At 41.2% G+C, this 22,937-nt stretch overlaps 2 protein-coding genes across 3 annotated transcripts; both read left to right on the top strand.

Moving 5' to 3' along the window:
• Positions 1 to 7,062: 7,062 nt before the first annotated feature.
• On the top strand, positions 7,063 to 11,840 carry nek2 (NIMA-related kinase 2). The gene is made up of 9 exons (XM_079643758.1): positions 7,063 to 7,423; positions 8,232 to 8,449; positions 8,558 to 8,798; positions 8,921 to 9,003; positions 9,099 to 9,225; positions 9,326 to 9,560; positions 9,755 to 9,809; positions 9,942 to 10,009; positions 10,280 to 11,840. Exons 1-9 carry the CDS (start codon positions 7,328 to 7,330, stop codon positions 10,483 to 10,485), a joined length of 1,329 nt encoding a protein of 442 aa, XP_079499884.1. The 5' UTR covers positions 7,063 to 7,327; the 3' UTR covers positions 10,486 to 11,840.
• A 267-nt stretch (positions 11,841 to 12,107) lies between these two features.
• Positions 12,108 to 17,195, top strand: slc30a1a (solute carrier family 30 member 1a). 2 transcript variants are annotated; one of them, XM_079643757.1, is made up of 3 exons: positions 12,108 to 13,016; positions 14,553 to 15,481; positions 15,581 to 17,195. In XM_079643757.1, exons 1-2 carry the CDS (start codon positions 12,443 to 12,445, stop codon positions 15,443 to 15,445), a joined length of 1,467 nt encoding a protein of 488 aa, XP_079499883.1. In that variant the 5' UTR covers positions 12,108 to 12,442; the 3' UTR covers positions 15,446 to 15,481; positions 15,581 to 17,195. The 2 variants fall into 2 exon arrangements, with proteins under 2 accessions (XP_079499883.1, XP_079499882.1); XM_079643756.1 differs by having other exon boundaries at positions 14,553 to 17,195.
• Positions 17,196 to 22,937: the final 5,742 nt, after the last annotated feature.

The following is a 22,937-nucleotide window of genomic DNA, read 5'->3' as shown; positions in this document are numbered from 1 at the left end:
TGTGTGTGTGTGTGTGTGTGTGTGTGTGTGTGTGTGTGTGTGTGTGTGTGTGTGTGTGTGTGTGTGTGTGTGTGTGTGTGTGTGTGTGTGTGTGTGTGTGTGTGTGTGTGTGTGTGTGTGTGTGTGTGTGTGTGTGTGTGTGTGTGTGTGTGTGTGTGTGTGTGTGTGTGTGTGTGTTTGATTGGATGTATGTGACTAGAAGCATAATGTCTGCCCTTAATCTTCTTCCTGGCGAGAGTTGATGAAGCCCACTGGACCTCTCTTTCAGCCCGCTGACACCTTCCAGAGCGAGCGGCTGTGGACGCTGAGGCTGCCGCTCCTCTGGCTTCATTGCACTAAGGATCCATATACTGCCCTAACTGCTCCCTGTCCCAGGAAATGTTCCTGCGTGGTAGCTGTCAATGTTTTTAATTTTCTTTTTGTTTTCTTCCCCTAACCTGCATATCTCCAAAAAAACGACGGCCATTGTATGTAGTTGTTGATGTCTTTTTGTTGACTTTTTGTTTTCCTGTTTGTCGCCTGTCTATCGAGGCAGTATTGTGAGAAAAAGGGGGATAATGTTTACACTGGCAGCCCTGCTGAGAGCCTAAGTGGGAACGGCGGCTATGATGCGGCGCTTGTTTTAGGGATCGTTTCTGTGTCAGACGTTAAAGGGAGGAAGAGGAGACAGTGCCGTAGTGCTCATTTTATTGCAAAGCAGAAAAAAAGGTTGGCACGCAGGGCAAGAAATTGCAGTCTGATCAACTAAAAAGTAACTCCCTCTTTGTGGATTCCCTTCTGCTTTCCGACATGCATACACACACATGCACACACAGCCATGTGCAGCTACACACAGCAGAGTATCCTTGAAGGAGCATCTCAGCGAGCCAGACTGAGAAGGCAGAGACTCTTATCCCCCATTGGACTACATAGTTTTACAAATATTTAAGCCATATGCTTAGTGTCGTCGGGTGGGGAAAAGACATGGGGGAAAAATATGATTTTTATAGAATGCTACCCTAATGTTCAGCATTCTAAAATAGAGATTTTGGCTTACAGAACTATAGGTGTCATTACTGTACATTTACAGCATAACCTGCCTAAGTGAGTGTGTGTGGTTGTCTTTTCCCCCCCTCTTTTGATATATATGAATCATGTCGTGTTGCTCTGTGATGTCAGAGTGCGGCGGCGATTTCACCACGAGTGGTCGAATTAGATTTCATTTTAAATTACATGAAACTGTCGTCCTCATGTCATGGTATGTTTAAATCTTGTACATAACAAAGGTGAGGAAGAGTTTTAATTGTTGGAAATGACGGCAGCGTTTCTTTCTCTCTTTTGGTCCGTGATTATTTCAGAGAATTTTTGTTTAAAATATCATGAATGTTTTTTAAAAAAAAAAAGAAAGCGAGGATTTTCCCTTCACTTCTCAGTGTTAACCTCAGTGTTTTCTTTGTTTTTATTTAATTTTAAAATGTTTGACCTGGAAGTTGTTGTGTGCTTCAGACATTAGAGCTACTGTACGTCCGTGTGCTGGCTGACACAGCGTTTGCACAGTGACACATGGGCCCACTTTCAAATTTGTACCATTGTACATTTCAAATCAGGATTTAGTGGGAATACCTCGACTATCAAGCCTTACCTGATGTCCAGGTAGACCACAATCCCAGATAATGCTGTTTCCTCACACTCCCTTGTGACAAACATTTGTAAAAAAAAAAAAAAAAAGTGATGTCGAGCTATAACTTGGAGTGGAGAAGGGATCACTCTTCACTTGTGAGGGAAACTCTGAGAGGGCCTGCAATGACGCAGCTTTTCTCTCGAATGTACCTAAAGTTGATTTTATGTAATTGCTTAGCCTGCTTCGATTAGGGAAATGATGGAGGAGCAGCAATTATTGTTGTCATCAACAAATGCATAAATGGTGCATTTGAGTATTTTACTGCCCTCCCTGTTGCTAGAAACTGTGAGTGAAATGCAAAAAAAGGGCTACTTGACCGGGTAGGTAACACGTTTAAATCAGGCTGGTGATGTGATTCATTCGCGGCCCTTTCAGATTCCCCTCCAGTGTGTGAGTGACTTGAAATGAAGCTTCGTCCTTCTTCCTTTTTTTTTTTTTCCTCCAGCTTTTTATTTTATTTTATTTTTGTATTATCTGACCATGTTTCCAAAGAAGGCAGGGAAATAATGTTTTTCCTTGATGTGGTTTTAGGAAATAAACACAATAGGGATTTAAACAAATTATTCTAGAGCTGTCTGTAATTTACCATTTTGTACTTCTCCTTTAATTCCTAGCTACACAGCCATTTTACAACACAAAAGACTTGTGCTGGAATAAAACATCATAAAGATCCTAACAGTGTAAGGTTTTTCTTTTGACACGTTTTATTCCATATAACATTCACAGTGTTGTATCACAGTAAATGTTAAAGTGTTATTCCTTTGCTGGTCGGTTCCTCCACAGCCACAGCTTTTCATTTACGAACACCCTGGACCTAAAGAAATCATTAGTTTGACGTTTTGGGAACTCTACTTATGTATCTTTACTGATTAAACATTTAATTATACAAATATTCCAGACATTTGCATAATGCTACAGAAAAACTAGAATTTGAAAAAATACATTTAACTACATTTGTTTGTATTTAAGAGTCTTAATATATTCCTGAAACTCAAATACAAATCCACTGAAATATGGTCAACTTTTTTAAATTAAAATGTACCATAGACAATCAATACATTTACAATGAATTCAATGTTGTATTTATTATGATCAAATCACATAATGGAAAGTTAACACTCAATGTTGATATAAGTATTGTTGGATATTTTGTCTAAAATGGTAGCTTTTTATTTAACACACGGAGTCGTAGCAATCATCCCATAACTTGAGCTCTGCAAGAAACCAATGAGCATGTTCCTTTAAAGGTGACCTATCATGCAAAATGCACTTTTGTACGTCTTTGATACATGAATATGTGTCCCCGGTGTTCCAGGGAACTCACCAAGTGTCAGAAAACACAACCCTCTCTATTTTTCCTCCATACCCAAATCTCTTAAAAAGGGGCTGCAACGGATCTGATACAGACTGATCCAGATTTGAACACTTCTATGACGTCACAGAAGTGGCGCTACGGCTATTGGGCCAACTCCACCAATCAGGAGGAGACCGCCACGGACATTGCCGTTCGAAAGCGCTGGAGACGCTGTAGTACATATGCCAGGCCTGTAGATGGTGCTGTTCTCACAGAATCAGCCCATGAAAAGACAGTGTTAAATTGAGCGAAATGAGGAATGGCTAAAATGCATGATCTGTTTGGTATTTTGAAAAATAAAAAGTATAAATATGCCTTATATAGGTATGGTCCTACACTATATTATTCAAATATAGCATGATAGGTCCACTTTAATATCAAACTCTCCAGTGATTCTTCTTGTAGGAATTACAAAGGGAAACATAACTTGTCACTGATGATGCATTAAATAATCTCTAATGTCAACATGTTAAAATGTTCTCTTTCAGTTACAAGCTGAGGATGGTCTCCAGGTAACTAGAGCCTGTGTTTGCTCCGTCCTGGGCTCGTTGTTTAACTGTAGTGTCGCTCACCAGCTGTTGAAAGTCTGGTTTACATTACAGAGCTCTGATTTCAGACGTGACGCTTGGTGTCTGTGGGAACTCTCAGCGAAAGACTGCAGAGCTCTCCTGACTGTCACTGCTGCAACCACCACAACGAGATTATCAGCATTTCCTGTAAGGACCAAGCCCACTGCACATCTGTGTGTGACTTCCTGGAGAAATGATAAATGTGGAGGTGTCAGATATTGGACCAACGGGGCCGCTCGAACCATGAGAGAAATAAAACGGTTTTAATGAAGCAGCATTCAGTAAAGGGAGTGAAAAATACATTATTGACAGCAGTTTAAGTAACAAAAGTGAAGTCCTTTGTACTGTCATTGAGTAATACACCATATAGTAGTATTTGTCATCACCTGCATTAATATGTGAGGAGCGTTTTTGTTGTTGTAGATGTGGAGTTTTTTCATGCTTTGTGTTCACTATAATTCATTTGTGTTCACTATAAATGTAGTTAAAGCTAGATAGGGCACATGTTCAAAGGGCCATATAATGCACATTTTCAGGTTAATTATTGGATTGTGTGCCTCTACTGTATCTGTGACATGTTTCCATGCTGTAATGTTCAAAAAGGTGTTTATTTGTTCGTACTGCCTGTGATGCAGCACCTTATTTCATCCTCTGTCTGAAACCAGAGCCCAGTCTGCTCTGATTGGTTAGCTTGCACACTCTGTTGTGATTGGGGACATCTCTAAATGGTTGACCAATCAACTATCACGTACAATGTGTGGTAGCGCTAGCCAATAGAAGCGTGAGTGTTACATAGAGATGTCAATATGTTACGGAAACAAACCAAGGAGTCCAATGGAAGCGTTTCCAACTCCCTCTGGAGGGAACTTTGTCACTTTGAGGGTCTGGACTCTGCAGGAAGGCCTCACGCTCCGGGCAGCTGAGGGTGAAAAACAGCAGGAAGTGATCTGGAAAATGGGATTACATTTAATTTGCACAAAGCTTCACCTACCAAAGGGCCAACAGTCAGGATCCACGGTGGCTGTTGCTCAGCGTGGTGCACAGATCCAGAAGCAGTATCACCATGCACTGAGGCTCCTCAGTACAGCTCCTCCTGAGGTCACCCACATTACACTGACACATTAGTCTCCAGAGGGACTTTTGTGTCCGCTGCAGAGGCTCCAATGTTCCTGCACGGACACCTGCAATGAACTATTTCACGGGCAGCGCTCTCCAAGGTCTTCAGTGTCACGCTTTGAGGCCTGCTTCCTCGTGAAAGCAGTGGTGAATGGTGGAGGCAGCGTCCCTCGAGTCAGCAAGCACTAAAACATCCAGCTGTGGAGAGAAGGAGCTGAATGTCACTGCAGCAGCCGCCGGTGTGTCTCCTGATGACAGGATGACGGAGGGAAGGACCCTCAGTGTTGTTAGGATCAAATGCTCCGCAAATACATATTGTGTCAACAATTCCCATATTATTGTGTGTCCCAGGAGAGCAACAGTGAATTATGATGTAAAGGGAAACTTTAATACGAATGCAGGAAAGTATATTATTGAGATGCAAAACATACAAATAAGTGTATTTGTCCCAAATGGGGTCACGCTGATAAATTCAGTTTCGTTCTATGAGTTTTCTGCCTCCACCCCATTACAATGGAGGTGAACAGAATTTGGTGTGTGGTGCTCAAAGCATTGCATTTTTACCAGAATCAAAGTCAGTCTGGAATATGGAAAAACTGCTAGCCTCATTTTCATGAAACTTGGTGGAATGGTAAAGCATAGGCCAAGGAAGAACCCATTACATTTGTCAGCAGATCTGAATCATAGGGCAGTATTGGTGCAGCCCCCATTGGTGCACTTGCGATGGACTGCCATAGGGTGGCTTTAAGATGAAGAAACGCAAAGCATTGCCATGTACAGGCTACCCTTATTTTTTGTGTAGGAAAACTTTCAGCTTGCCTTTTCTGAAAATGCCAACCTTTCCTTTGATATAACTATTATTACCTTAATTCAGTATCACAAAAGTGCTGTCCTAACATACAGACCTGAGGCATACTAAAAGGGAGTCTTTGAATGTGTCCTTGAACACAACACAAATAAGAACCTGGCTGGATTAATATATTGGCATTCTCTGGTTCTGGATAGAAAAGAAAGCATTCTTTGGTAATTAAAAAACACATGCCATCTTTAGGTTTCTTATCTTGCGTTGTGAAGCCTTTTTGACTTAAACTGCATCCAAAAGAGAAAAGGAGTCAGAGATGGCATGAGAACCATAAGCCTCCTGTATCCCCTCACACAGCATCACAGTGACCCCAGCGGGGGTGAGGAGGTGACCCAATGATGTAGCTGTCTGTCGCTCCCTCTCAACTCCTGGCCTTTGAGAGTGGCCGCCCTCAGGCACCTGACTGTCTCTGTTGTTTTTAGCTGTCAGTTTTCCGCTCTACCTCCCCCCCCCTCCTCCCTCCGACTGTTCCTGGCTGATGTCCAAACTCCTCCAGCTCTTTGTAGGAGTGACCTTTGCAGAGGCAGGCCGACAGACAGCCCGGCTCTGCTCTCTGGGTGGTGTCAGTGTGTGAGTGGTGTCAGTGTGTGGTACTGGCAGCAGAGAGGAGGAAGAGGATGAGAGGATCATTTGAACACAACTGTTACTGAGGCTTCCCCGCTGAGGGAGATTTTACTGACGGAAAAACTGTTTATTTCAGGCACCAATCAGACAACAAAGACCGCCTGTAATGAAAGATAATCTTGTATCTTTCATATGTAGTAGTAAAGCATCTATAATTGAAGCATGCCAAATCTAAATGAAATGCTGCTTTTTAATTATGTGTCAGGGAATCAGAAATGTAATACAAATGTGGACGATATTCTAGGCCTACAGCCAAAACCAGCTGGATTTAACTTGATCTCAGCGTGTATAACTAAATATGATCCTTATGTATTTGGAACCTAGAGATATATTTGATTAACTGTCATCCTTGTATAACCACGAAAAGTCCAATACCTCAGAGATAAACACTGCAAAGAACAGACAAAGTTATGAATGAATGTCTGGGTGTAAACAAAACTTCTGTAATCTGTCAAAAGACATATTTTGTCTAAATAGACCGCATAAGGAAAACAAACATAATAGTTTAATTGGGTAGTGGTGTGGAACTAACAATTATTATCAAAATCAAATGAACTGTCATTTTTTGTATAACCCTTCTTTGTAGAATTGTCAACAATGTGCAAATACAAGGTTATGTTTTTTAATTGCTTTTAAAAATGTGACACTCAATCTAGAAAAAACAATAATCATTGGTATATACATCTGTTAATATTAGTATAACATACATAGGAACATCTTTGATCTGACTGTGAGTTTTTGGTGCCACCCTGCGGAAAGTTGAACATCTCATTTACCCGCTCTACTCTCGCGGGTTTCAGGCGCTTAGCAGCCTCACAACTTGTATCTGCCTTTTGACCAATCAACTGTCACTGTGCGGAGAGAGCAGACCAATCACGATCGAGTATTTGGGCACCGATTTAAACGGCGAGCAAACGCTTCCTGTTTTGTTGACTGCAATACACACGAGTGAAGGAGCAAACGCCAAATATTTGCTATATTTAATCATCGTTATCGGGAAAAATACATCACCAACACATGAGTAAAGTCGAAGACTATTTCTAAATTCGCTGGTTAAACTTTATGTTTACAGCCGAGTATATCCTAACGTTATTGAAAAGTCCGGTAGCTTTTAAACGTTAGATTCGGTTGAAAACGTTAAGATGCCGTCCCGTGTTGAAGACTACGAGTTGCTGTTCACCATAGGAACGGGTTCCTATGGAAAATGCCAGAAAATAAGAAGGAAATCTGATGGGAAAGTGAGTAATCTACAAATGTTTTCTTCACTCCCCTCTTGAAACGTAACTCAGGTAGTTTATCATTAACCTGAACGGAAGTCTGTGTTCAGCCATGACACCGTTTATTAGTTCATTTCAAACCTTTATTTATCCAGGTGTATCCCTTGAGATCATTGATCTCTTTTTCAAGGGAGACAGTCTGCTCAATTATTGTGTGCTGATTTATAAAACCACATCGTAAATGTATTGCAAATGACGTGATGTATTTACCAAAACAAACAAAGTAAACTCTGGAGAAAGGTCAAACCTGTTTGTCAGCAGGAATGGCAGGAACATGCACAGATGTAGTTAATTTAATTAATTAAAAACACTGGCGGATGCTTCCCAATCAGCAGGTTAAATAATCATCTGGCCATGACCCCATGGATGTTTAATTGAACATTTAAATGTAAAACGTCCATTTACAGCTTGAAATTATATTTTAATATAACACCTTGGGAAATGGAGAACTTAACATTCCAGAAGTAGCTGCTGAAAGGGCAGCAGTGGATTAAAGTAAAACATTTCTAAAGTAACTTTTGAAAACGCAAACAAAACATACTGCTTAAAAGGGATAAACTAGTAAACCATAAAACTAATTTCGGTATTCTCAGTGGTTTTGCTGCTACACTTTTTTTGTTTTAATTGACCTGTAATCTATTATCGGTGACCTTTTTAGATATGTGTTGTTATACCACTGACTTTCGGACAATGTATCATAAAGGAATTTAGTTATTCACATTTTTTTTGTTCTACGAGGATGAAATAATCAAGTTTTTTATTTTTGTAGATCCTTGTGTGGAAGGAGCTGGACTATGGCACCATGGGAGAGAGTGAAAAGCAGATGCTGGTGTCAGAGGTGAACCTCCTGAGGGAGCTCAAGCACCCAAACATCGTGAAGTACTATGACCGCATCATAGACCGGATTAATGCCAAGCTGTACATTGTCATGGAGCACTGTGAGGGTGGGGACCTGTCCAGCCTCATCGCCCAATGCATCAAAGTAGGGTGGGTTATACTTTTGTTAATTGTAAAATGTTTATTTTTCTTTCCCTCCACTGTACATCCGCTTCCTGACAGTATACAGGGGTAACAAAGTGTGTTTTACCATTCCAGTCGTTATTTGGAGGAGCAGTTTGTCCTGCGAGTCATGGCACAGCTCATGTTGGCCCTGAAGGAGTGCCACAGACGCAGTGACGGCAGGGCAACAGTCCTTCATCGAGACCTGAAACCAGCCAACATCTTCCTCGACATCAAACAGAATGTGAAGCTCGGAGACTTTGGCCTCGCGAGGATCCTGAACCATGACACCAGTTTTGCAAAGACATTTGTCGGCACACCTTACTACATGTCTCCAGTGAGTTGTTTGAATCTGCTGTGTCTTACCAAATTACCCTTTTCATTTAAAGAAATATATTGTTAACATTATAACTTGTTGTCGTCTGATCTGCCACCATTTGTCCAAACATATTCTTCCAGGAACAAATAGACCGGATGTCATACAATGAGAAGTCAGATATATGGTCCCTGGGGTGTTTGCTGTATGAACTCTGTGCATTGTCGTAAGTGTCTTTTTACTCCTCTGCTTGAGCTCATTTCCCAGCAGGTGGTTTGTTTACAGTGACTCTGACATTTCTCCTGGCTTCCTTTTGTTTAGCCCTCCATTTACTGCTTACCGTCAAAAAGAACTTGCAGTAAAGATCAGGGAAGGGAAGTTCAGAAGAATCCCGTACCGGTACTCTGAGGAACTCAACAACTTACTGTGCAAAATGCTCAACCTGAAGGTTAGAAATCATTTTGACAGAGAATTGACTTGTGCTACCAGCTAATCGGGTTGTGTTGTCATGAAGGTAGGATTCAGTAATAATGTTTGTTTATGGTTAGGACTATCTGAGGCCCTCTGTGGAGTCTATTCTCCAGAGCAGCCTGTTGGCCGAGGTGGTTGCTGAGGAGCTGAGGAGGGCACAGGCTCGACTCCAAAGGAGGGCGGCAGACTCCGACGGCCCTCCTAACAAAGCGGCTGACCCGACACCCGCCCCCGCCGCAGAGCTCCGACTCCGGGAACAAGCGCTACGCGACCGAGAAAAGGCACTGAAGGAACGTGAGGAGAGGCTGGAGCGTAAGATTCTTTTCTACTCTTCTTTGATCCATGCCAGCCCAGTATGACCCCTGCTGGCCTGCATTTTCTTTTGTGATTTTGTTCCTCTACATTATTGTTTAGGTGTAAATAGTATTGCACTGATATATTTCGATTCATATATTCCTCTCAAGTTTGTGCAAATACGTAATGGTGTCCTATGTCCCTTCATGCAGATAGAGAGCAGGAGCTTTGTGTCCGTGAGCGACTGTCGAATGAGAAACTCGCAAGGTACACTTGTTTGTTTTTTAGGAGTCTAGAAATAAAACAATCAATACATAATTTACTTTATTTTGCTTACCCTACATTTTCATTCTTAACACTTGATTGTTGCTAACTCTTTATTCTGATCTACGGTTACAGAGCAGAGAGTTTACTGAAGAATTGCAACCACCTGCAGCAGCAGCAGCAGAGGGAGGGCAAAGACATAGGTATGGGGATAAGACGGATACCTCTGCATGAACTGAACCAAGACAACTAGTGAACAATGTTTTAATGGGTTCATGCTTCTGTTTGGGCTGTGAATGACTGAAATCATATTTATTACTTATTTATTAATGTAAACATTGTTTTTATACACAAATAAAGAATTATTACTCACCCTAACTATCTGAAATCTAGCTGTGATGTTGGATTGCAAAACATTTTATGAGGGCTGCTTGATCTAAGTTAATCAGAACCTCCTTACTGTTTGGTCCTAGATTTGGAGAACCTCTCTCCGGGCACAAAGAAAGTCCACTTTGCTGGTGAAAGCAAAGAGAACCAGCGACCCGATGGGCATCCGAGTGGGACGTCCCAGGAGATGATTTTGAGGAGGCTGCATGCGGCCAACCTGCGTGCTCAGACACTGAATGAAGTGGAGAAGACATGTCAGTTCAAGAGCAGGCAGATACTTGGCATCCGCTGATCTCAAAGATACCCCTGTCTGACATGTGACTGATTTTTTAAAGCCTCTGAAGGCTAGTCGTTGTAACTGGATGTAAATTAAGCTGTATTTATTTGATGATTCAGTGGTGATGCAAACGGATTGAATCCTCTTTATTTTCATGTGTATGTTAATGTCAATAATTTCATTAAGTTTGATGTGTGGATGTACTCATTTTAAAGATGGTTTATTGTAAATGTACTGTATATTCTGTTGAATATAAGTTTCTCTTACAAACTGCTGAGAAATGGGCATAAACAGGGCAAATTGTATCTACAACCAAATGTTAAAACTTATTTTTAGACAAGTTATAATAGTATATGAAGAGCAATCTTTGTGAACATTTGAACTATGCAAATTGATGATTGTGAATTTAAGCTTTTACATTACCAGATTAAAAACTACTAATTGTAGTTTTAAATGATTACGACACAATAGGTACATTACCCGTCCTTAAAGACATTCTCAGTTCCTAAGATGCTTAGTTTGTCGTAGTAAAATACATAAACATACATGTTTAATAGATGTGTCAAACAAATCACTCAAGCTAGTTACTTGTTCATTTACATACCAATGATATGACAATGACTGCTTCATCAAGACAGATAACTCCCACAAGGGGTCATCAGTTAGCCACTGTGTTGATGGGCTGGCGTCAGTAGTTACAGGAAACTCAGCAATAAGCCTTCACACCTGAAAGTCTTTTGGTTCTTGATTAATAGCAGATTAGAGGCGTTTAATTAAAAGGGATATTTGTTATATACTTTGATTTGTACAATAACAGATCACGAGGCTACAGTTGATTACGTTAAAAGACAACAACTAAAAGGTTCCCAACTGTGAAAACATAGGTATTATATTGAATGTTAATTGTCTTTGGGGTTGGGTTAAATCTTATTACAGAAAAAAGTTTTTAAATGGTGCAGGTAGGGGAACATACCCATTCAATTATTAACAGTAAAACAATTATAAAGGGTTTATTAAAGGCAGAACAAAGAAATACATATTTGTTAAACCAATAATTGACACATTTCTGTATTTGAAAAGGCTACTATTTTTTTTAAATATGACTTTATAAGCCAACAGCATCTAAACGTATTCATCACGCAAAATGTAAAAAGGATCCTACTCATACGAAACTCTGAAACTGTAGAATGACTGAAATTAATTAAATTAAAACATGCCAAAAATCACTATGTATAACTAAAAAAGGATATGACCAATGAAGGTCTTTGACCTAACAATTGCTTTGTCATTCTTTTTAAAGGATTTATTTATGTTAAGGATACTTTATGTTTTATTCTGTGTTATACTTTTTTAAAGACAATTTTTTTCTATTTGTCTGTGTAAGTGTTTTTTTGTCTCATGCGCGGTCTTGAATCAGGATGAAAATGTATAATCATTATGAAGTGTAAATTCATCTTGTGAAGTTATCGCGAGAGTACGTTTGTGGTTAGCGTTCGTAGCAACGGCTGTTGTCTGGCTTGCTTACTCCGCCCACTTGCGAGAGTTGCACAATTTGACCAATCAGATTCGAGCATGTGTCGTCTCTACCAATAGGAATTGCCCTGGGCGTGCCCAACTGTGCCGTGGTCCGTGTGGAAAGTTTACCGGCTCGGGTGCAAAGTTTTAGCCGTCTGCAAACGGGAGCTCGTCGGCAAACGTTTCTAGAATATGCTTGTGTCGACCACGGTCTACTCTCAGGGTTACTAGACTTCGTTGAATTAATGTGTGCCCGTGGTTGTTCTTATATATACCCTGGTGATGCTGCCGTCGCTGGATAACAGCAGTGTGTGAAGACGCTGTTAGCATCGATCGTATTGTCTCAGGGAGCAAGCTAGCTTACCGTAAATTGTTAGCTTGTGTTGAACGCTAGCTAGCCGAAAACACTGGGAGACCTTTTTTTTTTTTTTTGACAAAGGACTGCTAGTTGGGGAAAATGGCCTGCGAGCCTAATCGTGTCCGGCTGCTATGCATGCTTTCATTGACTTTTGTGTTTTTCATCGTGGAGGTGGTGGTCAGCCGGATGACCTCCTCTCTGTCGATGCTCTCGGACTCCTTTCATATGCTATCGGACGTCATTGCGCTGATAGTGGCTCTGGTGGCGGTGAGATTCGCCGAAAAAACCCATTCGACCGACAAAAACACCTTCGGGTGGATCCGGGCGGAGGTGATGGGGGCTCTGGTCAACGCCATCTTCCTCACAGCGCTGTGCTTCACCATCGTCCTGGAGGCTGTGGAGCGCTTCACCGAGCCGCATGCCATCGAGAGCCCCTTGGTGGTCGCCGGGGTCGGTGCCGGGGGGCTGCTGATCAACCTGCTCGGCCTCTGCTTGTTCCACGGACACGCAGGTAGCGGACACGGACACTCCCATGGAGGCCACTCTCATGGAAATAAGAACAAGAGGGGTAAAAACAGCCAGTGCGAAAATTCTGGGAATGGGTCTTCAGGAGAGGAGACCAACAACTTGGTGGGAAATCACAATAGCCAAGGGGACGTGAGACCTCAAAATGGTGAGTATAAACTGTTAAAGCTGTATTCATTGTGTTTTTAGATTTGTTTTTGTTGCATTATTTGTCTTACATGTGATACATTGTGCAATGTCACAGAGTGCATGTCAGCATAAAAAGTCCTAACCGTGTGAGTCCAGCCTCATTGTGTGTGCCAGACTTTGTCTCCATTATTAGCAGATTGCACAAGAGTACACACATATATCTCCAGTGTTCCCCGGGGACAGCCTTTCTGAGTGACTAATCCTCGTTGTTTCATCTATAGCCGTAGCATTGAGACAAATGTGTTTGTAATCAGATATGTATTGGAGGGTCATTTAATCCATGGAAATGTGACCAGCTTCAGTGACATAAACAGGCAAAGCATCAGGTTTCAGGCTTTGTTTGAATACATAGACATTTCTAGAAAATGCTGTCAGATTCAACCAAGTAACTTCCGGTTTTTTTAACACGTTTTAACTTGTATTATGACATATTTCCAAATTCCTTCAGCGCTCATGCATTATTCTTACCTCCCGCAATTTCTCATAAACAGCAAGTGGAGTCATTCAATTGTGATGAGGCTACAAGAATATGTTTTAAACCCCTCATCATTTTGTCAGCTAAGAGGTTTGTGTCTGCGTGTTAACAATAAAGGAACAGACAGCAATTTGAGTTTGCGGCTGTGCTTCCTCCTCGTCCACCGAAGGGTTAAACCCATACAGAAGGACATTTCTCCCCCCACACTGTTAGGCCCTGCCAGTTTCAATAATACCCCCCACCCCCTCCATACACTGATGGCTGTTACTGGGTCATACATCTGTGTAACTATGGAGCCGACTGCCCAAGCAACACCATTAGCTGTTGATAAATGACCGGGCAGTGTCCTGGGATGGAAGAGAGCAGCCATTACTCAGGTGCAATTCCCTCCGAGCTGTATACGCTACCACCAGCCTGCAATGACTAATTACATTTGCTTGATGTGAGTGTATCTCGCATGCTGGGAGTTTTCTTACATATAATCCAGCATGGCGTGATTCTCATGTTTATGGACCTGAGCAGTTATAGCACCAGCTCAGTGACCTGTTGTCTTCCACAATGAAAGCTTGAGCAGGGGGAAAACACTAATATGTCAAATTATCAGACAGAATGTCTTAGAAAATGGCCCTGGGTCCTCCTCCTCCTGACTTTGAATTGAGCAGCTCCAACACGTGTCAACAGATAACAGTGCAGGCTGACATCTTGCTGTTTTGATTCAAGTCTCAAATGGGTTTGGGCTTTGCCCCAAATGACATAACTGAGCAATTGAGTAACTGGCTGCCACTGATAGCATCTTCTTGGAATCCCCATATTGCTGGCTAATTTGTTACAGCTTTGTTTTGTCAACAGAATTATCTTTTTGTTGTTTGTCCTGTTTCTTACAGTCAAAATTATATTTTTGTTACAACTTCTTCATTTTTGATATTGTATTAGTATATCAGTGTCGTAGTCCAGGTAATTATTAAAAGTTAACTTCAAGTTCCAGTAAACTAAACTAACCATTGTTTTTTTTATCTTTAGAAATCAGCTGTAAAGACAGCACAGATGTGCAGATGAATGGCAATCCTCACTTTGAGGACATGGACCATGATCTAGATACGTCGCAGCTCAACATGCGTGGGGTCTTCCTGCATGTGTTGGGTGACGCCCTCGGCTCCGTCATTGTGGTGGTCACTGCTTTAATATTCACCTTCGTGTGGCAGCCCTGTATAGAAGGCGAGACTTGTATGAACCCCTGTATCAACAGCCACTCCACGGACCACCAGCACGTCAACCACACGCTGATCGACCTGGTGGAGGGTCCCACTATGTTGGCCATGAAGTTTGCTGGTCCCTGCTGGGTCCTCTACCTGGATCCCACCCTCTGCATCATCATGGTGTGCATCCTGCTGTATACTACCTACCCACTGCTCAAAGAGTCTGCCCTCATTCTGCTTCAGACCGTGCCCAAGCAGATCAACATGCACCGGCTCAATGAGCGGCTGCTGACTCTGGAGGGCGTCCTGGCCATCCACGAGCTGCACATCTGGCAGCTGGCCGGCAGCCGCATCATCGCCACAGCGCACATCAAGTGCCATGACCCCACTTCCTACATGGAGGTGGCCAAGCGCATCAAGGACTTCTTCCACAACGAGGGAATCCACGCCACCACCATCCAGCCCGAGTTTGTCACGTTCAGCTCGGAGTCTCGAGACTCCCTCTGTGAGCTCTCCTGTCGGACTCAGTGCGCCCCCAAGCTGTGCTGCGGCTCTGCTGACAAAAAAGATATGAAGGCCATCGGCGACGGAAAGGCTGCTGCCGCCTCTGCCCTGGAGGTGATCAGCGAGACCCTCGAGCAGGCTGCAGGCGATCAGGTGCTCCCCCTGTCCGACGCCGAGATTACCGTCACCAGAGAGGTGGAGTCATCTCTGTGAGATGGAGGGGGATAGAGAGAAGCAGAGGAGAAGCTGGTAAACCACCACCCTGAAATCATCGTGTACGCTGTTATCTTTTTGACCCGTTTCCCTGAAATGAAATCATTTCCTTTCTCTTTTATTCCCTGTCATTAGCCTCTGTTACGGCGGGAAAGCCCTCCTCTCATCCCTCTGCTGTGGTCGTGCATTTGAGCCGTTTCCTTTCATCTCTCCCCTCTCTAAAAAACCTACTTCCACCCCCTCCCTCCCAGCCTCTCCTCTGCCACTCGGCCGCTCTCTCGTTGCCCTGGCAGTATGGTGGCGATGCATGTTGGGGTTCACTGACCTTATCTCCTCCAGTACGGGAGCGAGGCCTGCATGAGTGTCCCTCATTAGCACCGTGTTGTGATGCGTCATCTCGTCCTATGGTGTTTCTGTGCCAAAGCTTCTCACTGCAGGACTGAAGGGATCTGAGAGACGTCCTCTCGTCTAAAGGACACAAACAACACATGCAAGTCGGAGCACATATCACTAGGTTATGTTATTTAGCCTTTGGACCTGTTTGCAAAGAGTCTACCTGTTTTATTTTTCTTTTTTTTTGCGTAGACTTTGAGCAGATCTATTTTCTTACTCTCTGGCCCCACATGGAAGAGTATTGTATTGCATAATAATTTAAGTATTTTAAGTTATTAGAAATGATCTATTTCTCTCTGTAGATGCTGTTTGTAATATTTAGTTTGGATGATAGAATGATTTGCAATTTCTGTCTTTACTTTTTTGACAGACCATCTATGCTGTAGTCAGTTTTTCAAATGTGACGTTTTATAATAATTTTGTTTTCTCTGGCCTTGACTCAGTTTTACTCGCGGTCATCATTTGGATACAGAAGCCGTATCATCACCTCTCTCACATTGCCTTTTTAAATACAAAAAACTGCTGTGGGAAAAGCACTAAGTATGGTAGACACAGTGTAACTGAACCTCTTACATTGGCACAGTCACCTAATTAAACCTTCATTCCAAAATTAGATGCCTTGCGAGTCAGTGGGTTGTGTCTGTCGTGAAGAAATAAGCACTGTATGCCATTAACAAACACCCTCCTCTGTATCAGTCTTTATTGGAAAGCTTTCCGATGATGGCTGTTGATTTTCATTTTAAAATCCTCATGAATGTGTTCGCCACCATGGCACAATCCGCGCTGATGCTGAGGGAGCTTTTATATTTCCAGGACGTTCTGCTGTGTTTGCATGACCAAACTGAGACCTGGTGTTCGACCTTCAGGAGCTCCACAAAGAGCTCCACAGAGAGCTCCAGTTGCTGCTTACCAGTACCTGCTGGTATCCCCAACATGACTCATAACGTGTAGGAAGTGACTCATCTTAAAGCTTGTCTGTCCTCTGCTTTGGATGGCTGAGCAGGCTGTTTTTGCTGAGTTAAAAGTCCATATGGTGGCCTTTGAATACCCACTCATCACCATATATATCATTTGAAAGGTGTTTCAGATCTCCACTCCTGAGTAAATGTGTATGCAATATAGAAATATGTGCTGGGAAATGTATTTTGACGCGTTCCTTCATTTGTAATGTTCGGTCACTTTTATTCTGTGTCTTTTCAAACTTGAGCTCTATGTGCAAATTGAAAACAAGTGTTTTTTTAATTTTAGATATGACACGTCAACTGATGTGTTTTTGATATTCTATATATCTACAGTACCTGTCAAATGTTTCATTGTGAAATAAAAAAAAATATGGCTGTTTGGTACAGTTGATGAATTTGTTGTTTGACTTATTTTTATTTATTTATTTTTCACGCTAACATTTATGGTCATATTTGTTGAATATCTTTTAAAGAAACAACGTCAAAGGAACAAAAACATTTTCATAGTCCAGTTTTGGACACTTGCTAAGTACAATTAACTAAGAACTTTACTTTTTTACAATGTTATGCTACTTTGGTTATGATTATATTTTGTATTACTACAAAATATTTTCAGATAAACGTGTTGGAATCAAACATTTCAGTACCAAAAGTTTAGTTTTATAATAGGTTATAATGGGTCTAAAGATGACCAGCTATATAAAAGTTACACATGCATTAATTCATCAATCATTCCAATTCATTGATATGACAAACTATACTGTCGTGGCTGCAGTCTATTTGGTACGGTTTATTGTTAAGAGTATTAACGTTTATCTCCCATTCCTTATTCACACTCGAAAACTAGTTTCACAATAATACCGTGCATGTTATTGCCGTATTAATATCCCATTTAAATACAAAGGTACTGTTTGATGCCATTTTGTGAATTTTGAGGCAACAATGAGGAACTGAAACTTTGATCTGAGATTAGCATTTGTGTAAAGTCTGAATGACTTGAAGCCACTCTTTCTAATGGTGCTGATCCAAACGTTGGAGCACCTGAATTTGAATTTTTGTTGAAAAGAGGGTTGTGGAAATTCTTCATGAAGTGTTTTAGCCAAAATGCACAGGTTTGGAGCTTAACCAATGACCAAATGGATATATTATATTTTGATGATACTACTGAGTTGTGAAATATTTTTCCAACAGATGTATTGATAATTTTGCTGTTGTTAAACGCGGCCCCCATTAACTTAAATTTAACAAGAACTGTTACTTATATTTGATACTTGCTTTACTGTGGAGCCATGCAAAAAAAAGAATATTAAATAGGTTGAGAAATGAATGTACAAATGTTAATGTAACAAACTAAAAGGGCAACATTGTCACCAGAGACTTCTGCCATATTTGCAGTGGGAGTCTCTAACCACATGAACACACAGATTACATGTAAATCTACACTCGGGATGAACTGTGAGGCCAACAGGATGTTTGTGGCTTGTGTCTTCTGTCCAGCTACAAAACCTCAGACTATCTAAACAGTAATAATGGTTACAAGTTAAAAGTGAGTAATGGAGTGTCATGCTCATGCCCATAATTACCGCATTTCACGGCTCTTCTGTGCGGTGTGAAGAAACAGACATTGAACTACGTGTGTGAGTGTCAGAGGGGAGTCTGAGGTGGCTGACGGAGCAGCATCCACTGGCCTGACGGGACTTATGTAAGAGGCCCGGGGGGAATACCAATGGCAACAAGCACGGGGCTTTACCCAGCATTCCTCAGTGCTGCCGGGCTGCTCTCTCCACCCTCGCTGTCCCTTTTCATGCAGACAGAGGGAGGCTCATGTGCATGGGGCAGCTCTCTTTTTGTGCTCTATGTTAGGGTCAGGTGTTCTTTGCACCTTTGCTGCAGCCCCATTGTATGCAAACAGTGAAGTGGGGCTATATGCAACCACTGCTGACCCCGGGGTGTTTGTTTCTGACCCCTTGTCACCTGGAAACAATATTTAAATGAGGTACATTTCCCACACCGTGGTTCAGTTTCTATTTACACAATTAGTAAATGCTTAATTTAAGAGGTAATAGACAACTTTTCAACTCTTGAGAATGGTGACGTAATGACAAACTGCATTTGTTTTTCACAGTTACCTTGGTTGTCTGCCGTTTCTGGTACTCTTTGGTATCTGAGGATAGCTAACGATAGCTAAAAGGGAAACAAATTTGATATCCTTTTTCTGTTTTGGTTTTAAAATGAATGATACCCTTCCTTGTTCCTTAAATGGAGCCTTCATTTTGTCTTCAGATTGTAGGCTACTCAAAGCAAAAGCAAGGCTTGTAGGAAAAAATTCAAAATGCAGAAAGAGTCATTATTCATAGCAATTACATTTTGAAATCAACATCCATTTCTCACTGATAAGTTGAAGAAATGAACATGTGTGTTGCTGTTTTAATGAGTGAACTTTAGAAGTGCCTTTAGAAGTGATTCTGTTACCTTCCCACTGCACCCTGCTAGCTGTTGCCTAGTCTTTGTGATATGCTAAGCTAACTTTCTCATTCTCTTTGTAGTCTTATATTACATGTATAATGACATAATAGTGGTATGTATTTGTGCATAATATAGCGCTGCCATAAAGCAGATAAGCATATTTCCCACAATACAACTCTCCTATCTGGATGAACTTATTGAACTAAACAAAAAAAGTTTGTGTGTTTGTGTGTGTGTGTGAGAGAGAGAGAGAGAGAGAGAGAGAGAGAGAGAGAGAGAGAGAGAGAGAGAGAGAGAGAGAGAGAGAGAGAGAGAGAGAGAGAGGTCACACCAGGCCATCTGTCGCCCAGGCTTTGTCCCTGGGATTTCCAGCAGGGTGAGCTGGACAGGAGGCTGAGTTCAGGGGGGAGAGATTGGGGGGGTGGACACTGGACTTGGGGGTGAGAGGTCACTCTGCTGCTAAATGGATTCACCTTTGCCAACACAGCGTTTGTACACACAATACCCCAATAGAGGCGTCCTATTGATACGTGACGATTAGCTCGTATGCGACCATCACCAAACTAACCATCGATTTTTCTGGGAAAAAAAGTCATCAAGCAATATTTGAAATAAACTCCAGAGGGCCGTGAGATTTAACAACGCAGTGATGTTTCGTCACTAAAATTAGCTACTGGTATCAGTATGAAATAGAAAGTTATTTTTGGAAAGTCTCAGTGTGTCTTCTGTCCTGTAAAAGGGAAACTGATATTGAAAGTGAATGTAGCCGCAAAAAGTGACATCTGAGATATGTTTAAGAGAGAATATCATAGTCCTTTTATATAAACCGGCTGTGATTTTACTGCTACTTAGGGTCAATTCACTGATGACTACTCCTAAAACATTTCTTCTCCGAAGTGCGTGATACAAATTAAAATGTACATCCAACTTTTTTACATGTAAAGCCAGTCAGCAGCCATTGCAGTAAAATATGTTTTTTCACTCTCAATTTCGACAATTTGCCTAATTTGATAAACATAGCATTTCTTATCCAGCCCTTCCAAAATAAAACATGCAAAATACACATTAAGATGTTTGTTTGACTCACATTGTTTATTTGTGACTGTCGATTGATTTCTCCTTAATTCTAATACAAAAAAGTAATGTTTTAATGTATCAACTGGGGAAGTGTCATGCTGAATTGTACTGGTTGAGATATTTTCCCTATGTAGTGTTAAAACACCACCAGCTGAAATATGTCTTACTTTGGATTTCACTTCTTATATTTTGCCATTTTGCCAGTCAGATTCTCATGTGGCAGAATGCTTTGTGGTCCGACCAAATGCTGATTTCTCCATTTACAGGTTTTCTGTAAAACGGAAATACTGAACTGAAACCAGTAAAGTGAATGTTCAATATCCTGGCTTTGTATGCGTCAGTCAGTGTGTAGGCTGTGAAGATAATCTGATGACTCAGATGACTTTAAAGAATTCAAATGAGGATGAAGCTTAAAGCTTGTTTCACTTCCTTCGCGCTGCACTTTCTCAACAGCACTTGTATTTCCTTATATTAAATGTGGGGCTTTTATTATTAGTCCCATGTAACCACACTGAAACATACCATACCAATTGTGCCTGTGTGTTCTCTTACATTTTCCATCAATAATATTTTAGCGATGCGAGCAGTGTGGCTCTATTCATGGCAATGTCAGTCTTAGTCAGGCCACCACTTTGTTGTTGACCGAAACATCTCATCTATTAAAAACATCATGTTTTGAGACGCTTGATAGCTGAGTTGGTGGCCCATGTTCTGTAATCTGGTTTGGGACATTTCGCTGCATGTCATCCATCTGTCTCCCCCTCTCATCACTGTAATTTCAATAAAGGCATGGATGCATGATCCTTGGTACAAACATTCACAAACCCCTCGGGATGAATTTTGACAACTTTGGTAATCCTCTGACTTTCCATCTAGAGTTATCATCAGGTTAAAAAGTGTCCAATAATCAGTTTGGAGACTAAATACCTGACAGACAATCTCAGCACTGGCACATATTGCTATGCTAACACACTAAACTCCCCACTCCTGAGGATATTTCTTTGCCAAACACACACAAGCATGCAAGGGAAATCCAGGGCAGTGTGGTAGATGAGCACACAGTTAAATACAGTGAGATCCAAACTTGGCATGAGGTTGAAAAAAAAAGAGAGAATCTCCCTGGGCTTTGCTACAGGATAGCCCTCTCCCACACTCAGAAACGTTAATCTGACCACATGGCAGGTTTGCTCCTACAAAGGACCCGTCGCTTTCCAAGAAAGATTAGGAGCGCAGGAATGTTAACTCTCTGGTGGTGATGATGATGATGATGATGATGATCAGCGATGGAGGAAGCCCTCAAATCCTCTGTGTAACTAAAATAGAAGCACCAACTCCCAACTTTAATACTACAGTAAAACTACTGGAAGCTTTATTTTCCCCCAACCTCTATGAGAGTACTCAATAAGCTTATATTAATCCTTATTTAGTATTTCTATAATGTATTATGTTTTCAATGGTTCTGAAATCATTTAATCTCACAAGGCATGGGCAATGTTTTTACATTTGATTTAAATTGCTGTGTCCTGAGTGTATAACTGTTTTGTCTGAATGGCTTTGTATTGTTTTAAATAGATTGCAGCTGTGTGTAGCATTGTTGCTATGGGAATATGTCCCCTTGGGATCAATAAAATATGATCAATAATGACTGCAAAATGTGCTCGAGTATCAGTTTGTAATAGATTTTGAAAAACCTAATAATCAGCACAACTAAAGCTCATAAATGAAGATGTTGTGTTCATTTGGAGTTTGACTGGGGGTGAAATGCCACTATGCTGTTTAAATAAATTATAATTGTAATGTGAAGCATAGAAAATATATGAGAATGTGGGATAAAAATAAAAATTCACCCAAAATAGAAATATAATATATAATGAAAAACTGCATAACATTATTCTGAAATAGGAGTATTTTCCCTTTTTGTACTTTAAGTATATTTGAATGGCAATACATGTGTATTTTTACTTCAGAAAACCTCTGTACCCATAACTGTTTGTTCAGAAGCTGGAGTACTTTGGCACTTAGGTACTGTATTGCAACTTGAATGATAGAGACAAGAAAACACACAGTGAAACGTAGGTATAAGGTGTCTTCCTCCACCACGTTTAGTTTCCTTCATGTGTGATTAAAACCATGTGACAAGTCAAACCTTTTGTTTCCTCAGAGCTGTGAATGAGTGAAGGAGTTTGAGGGGAAAAGACTTGGGGGTTAATGTTTCACCGTACTGTACTGTACCTCGACAACATCTCAGACTTTGATCACGGAGTACAGTTGGTTCAACCAGCAATAAACAATTCCCACTGATAAAAAGATTGCTGACAAGAAAGAGAAGAAGATCAACGGCAAGGTGAACTCACTCTCTCCCTTTGATTATGCAAACAATGCATACAGTTAAGATGAATTAGTCTTAACAGCCGTTATCAGATACTTGAATGTGAGGACTGCAGCAGCTCGGCACGTCCCAACCATAAGACTCAGGGAACATACATATCATCAGCATTGTTGAATATTTAAGTTTGATTAAATGTTATCAGGATTTTTTAGCCTCTTTTGTCAATTTAAAGGGGCCCTATAATGCTCATTTTCATATGCGTTTT

Source organism: Notothenia rossii (assembly GCF_949606895.1).
Source record: "Notothenia rossii genome assembly, chromosome: 8".
Lineage (NCBI taxonomy): Eukaryota > Metazoa > Chordata > Actinopteri > Perciformes > Nototheniidae > Notothenia > Notothenia rossii.
The sequence above is the reverse complement of the archived record's forward strand: the minus strand, read 5'-3'. Positions and strand labels throughout refer to the sequence as shown.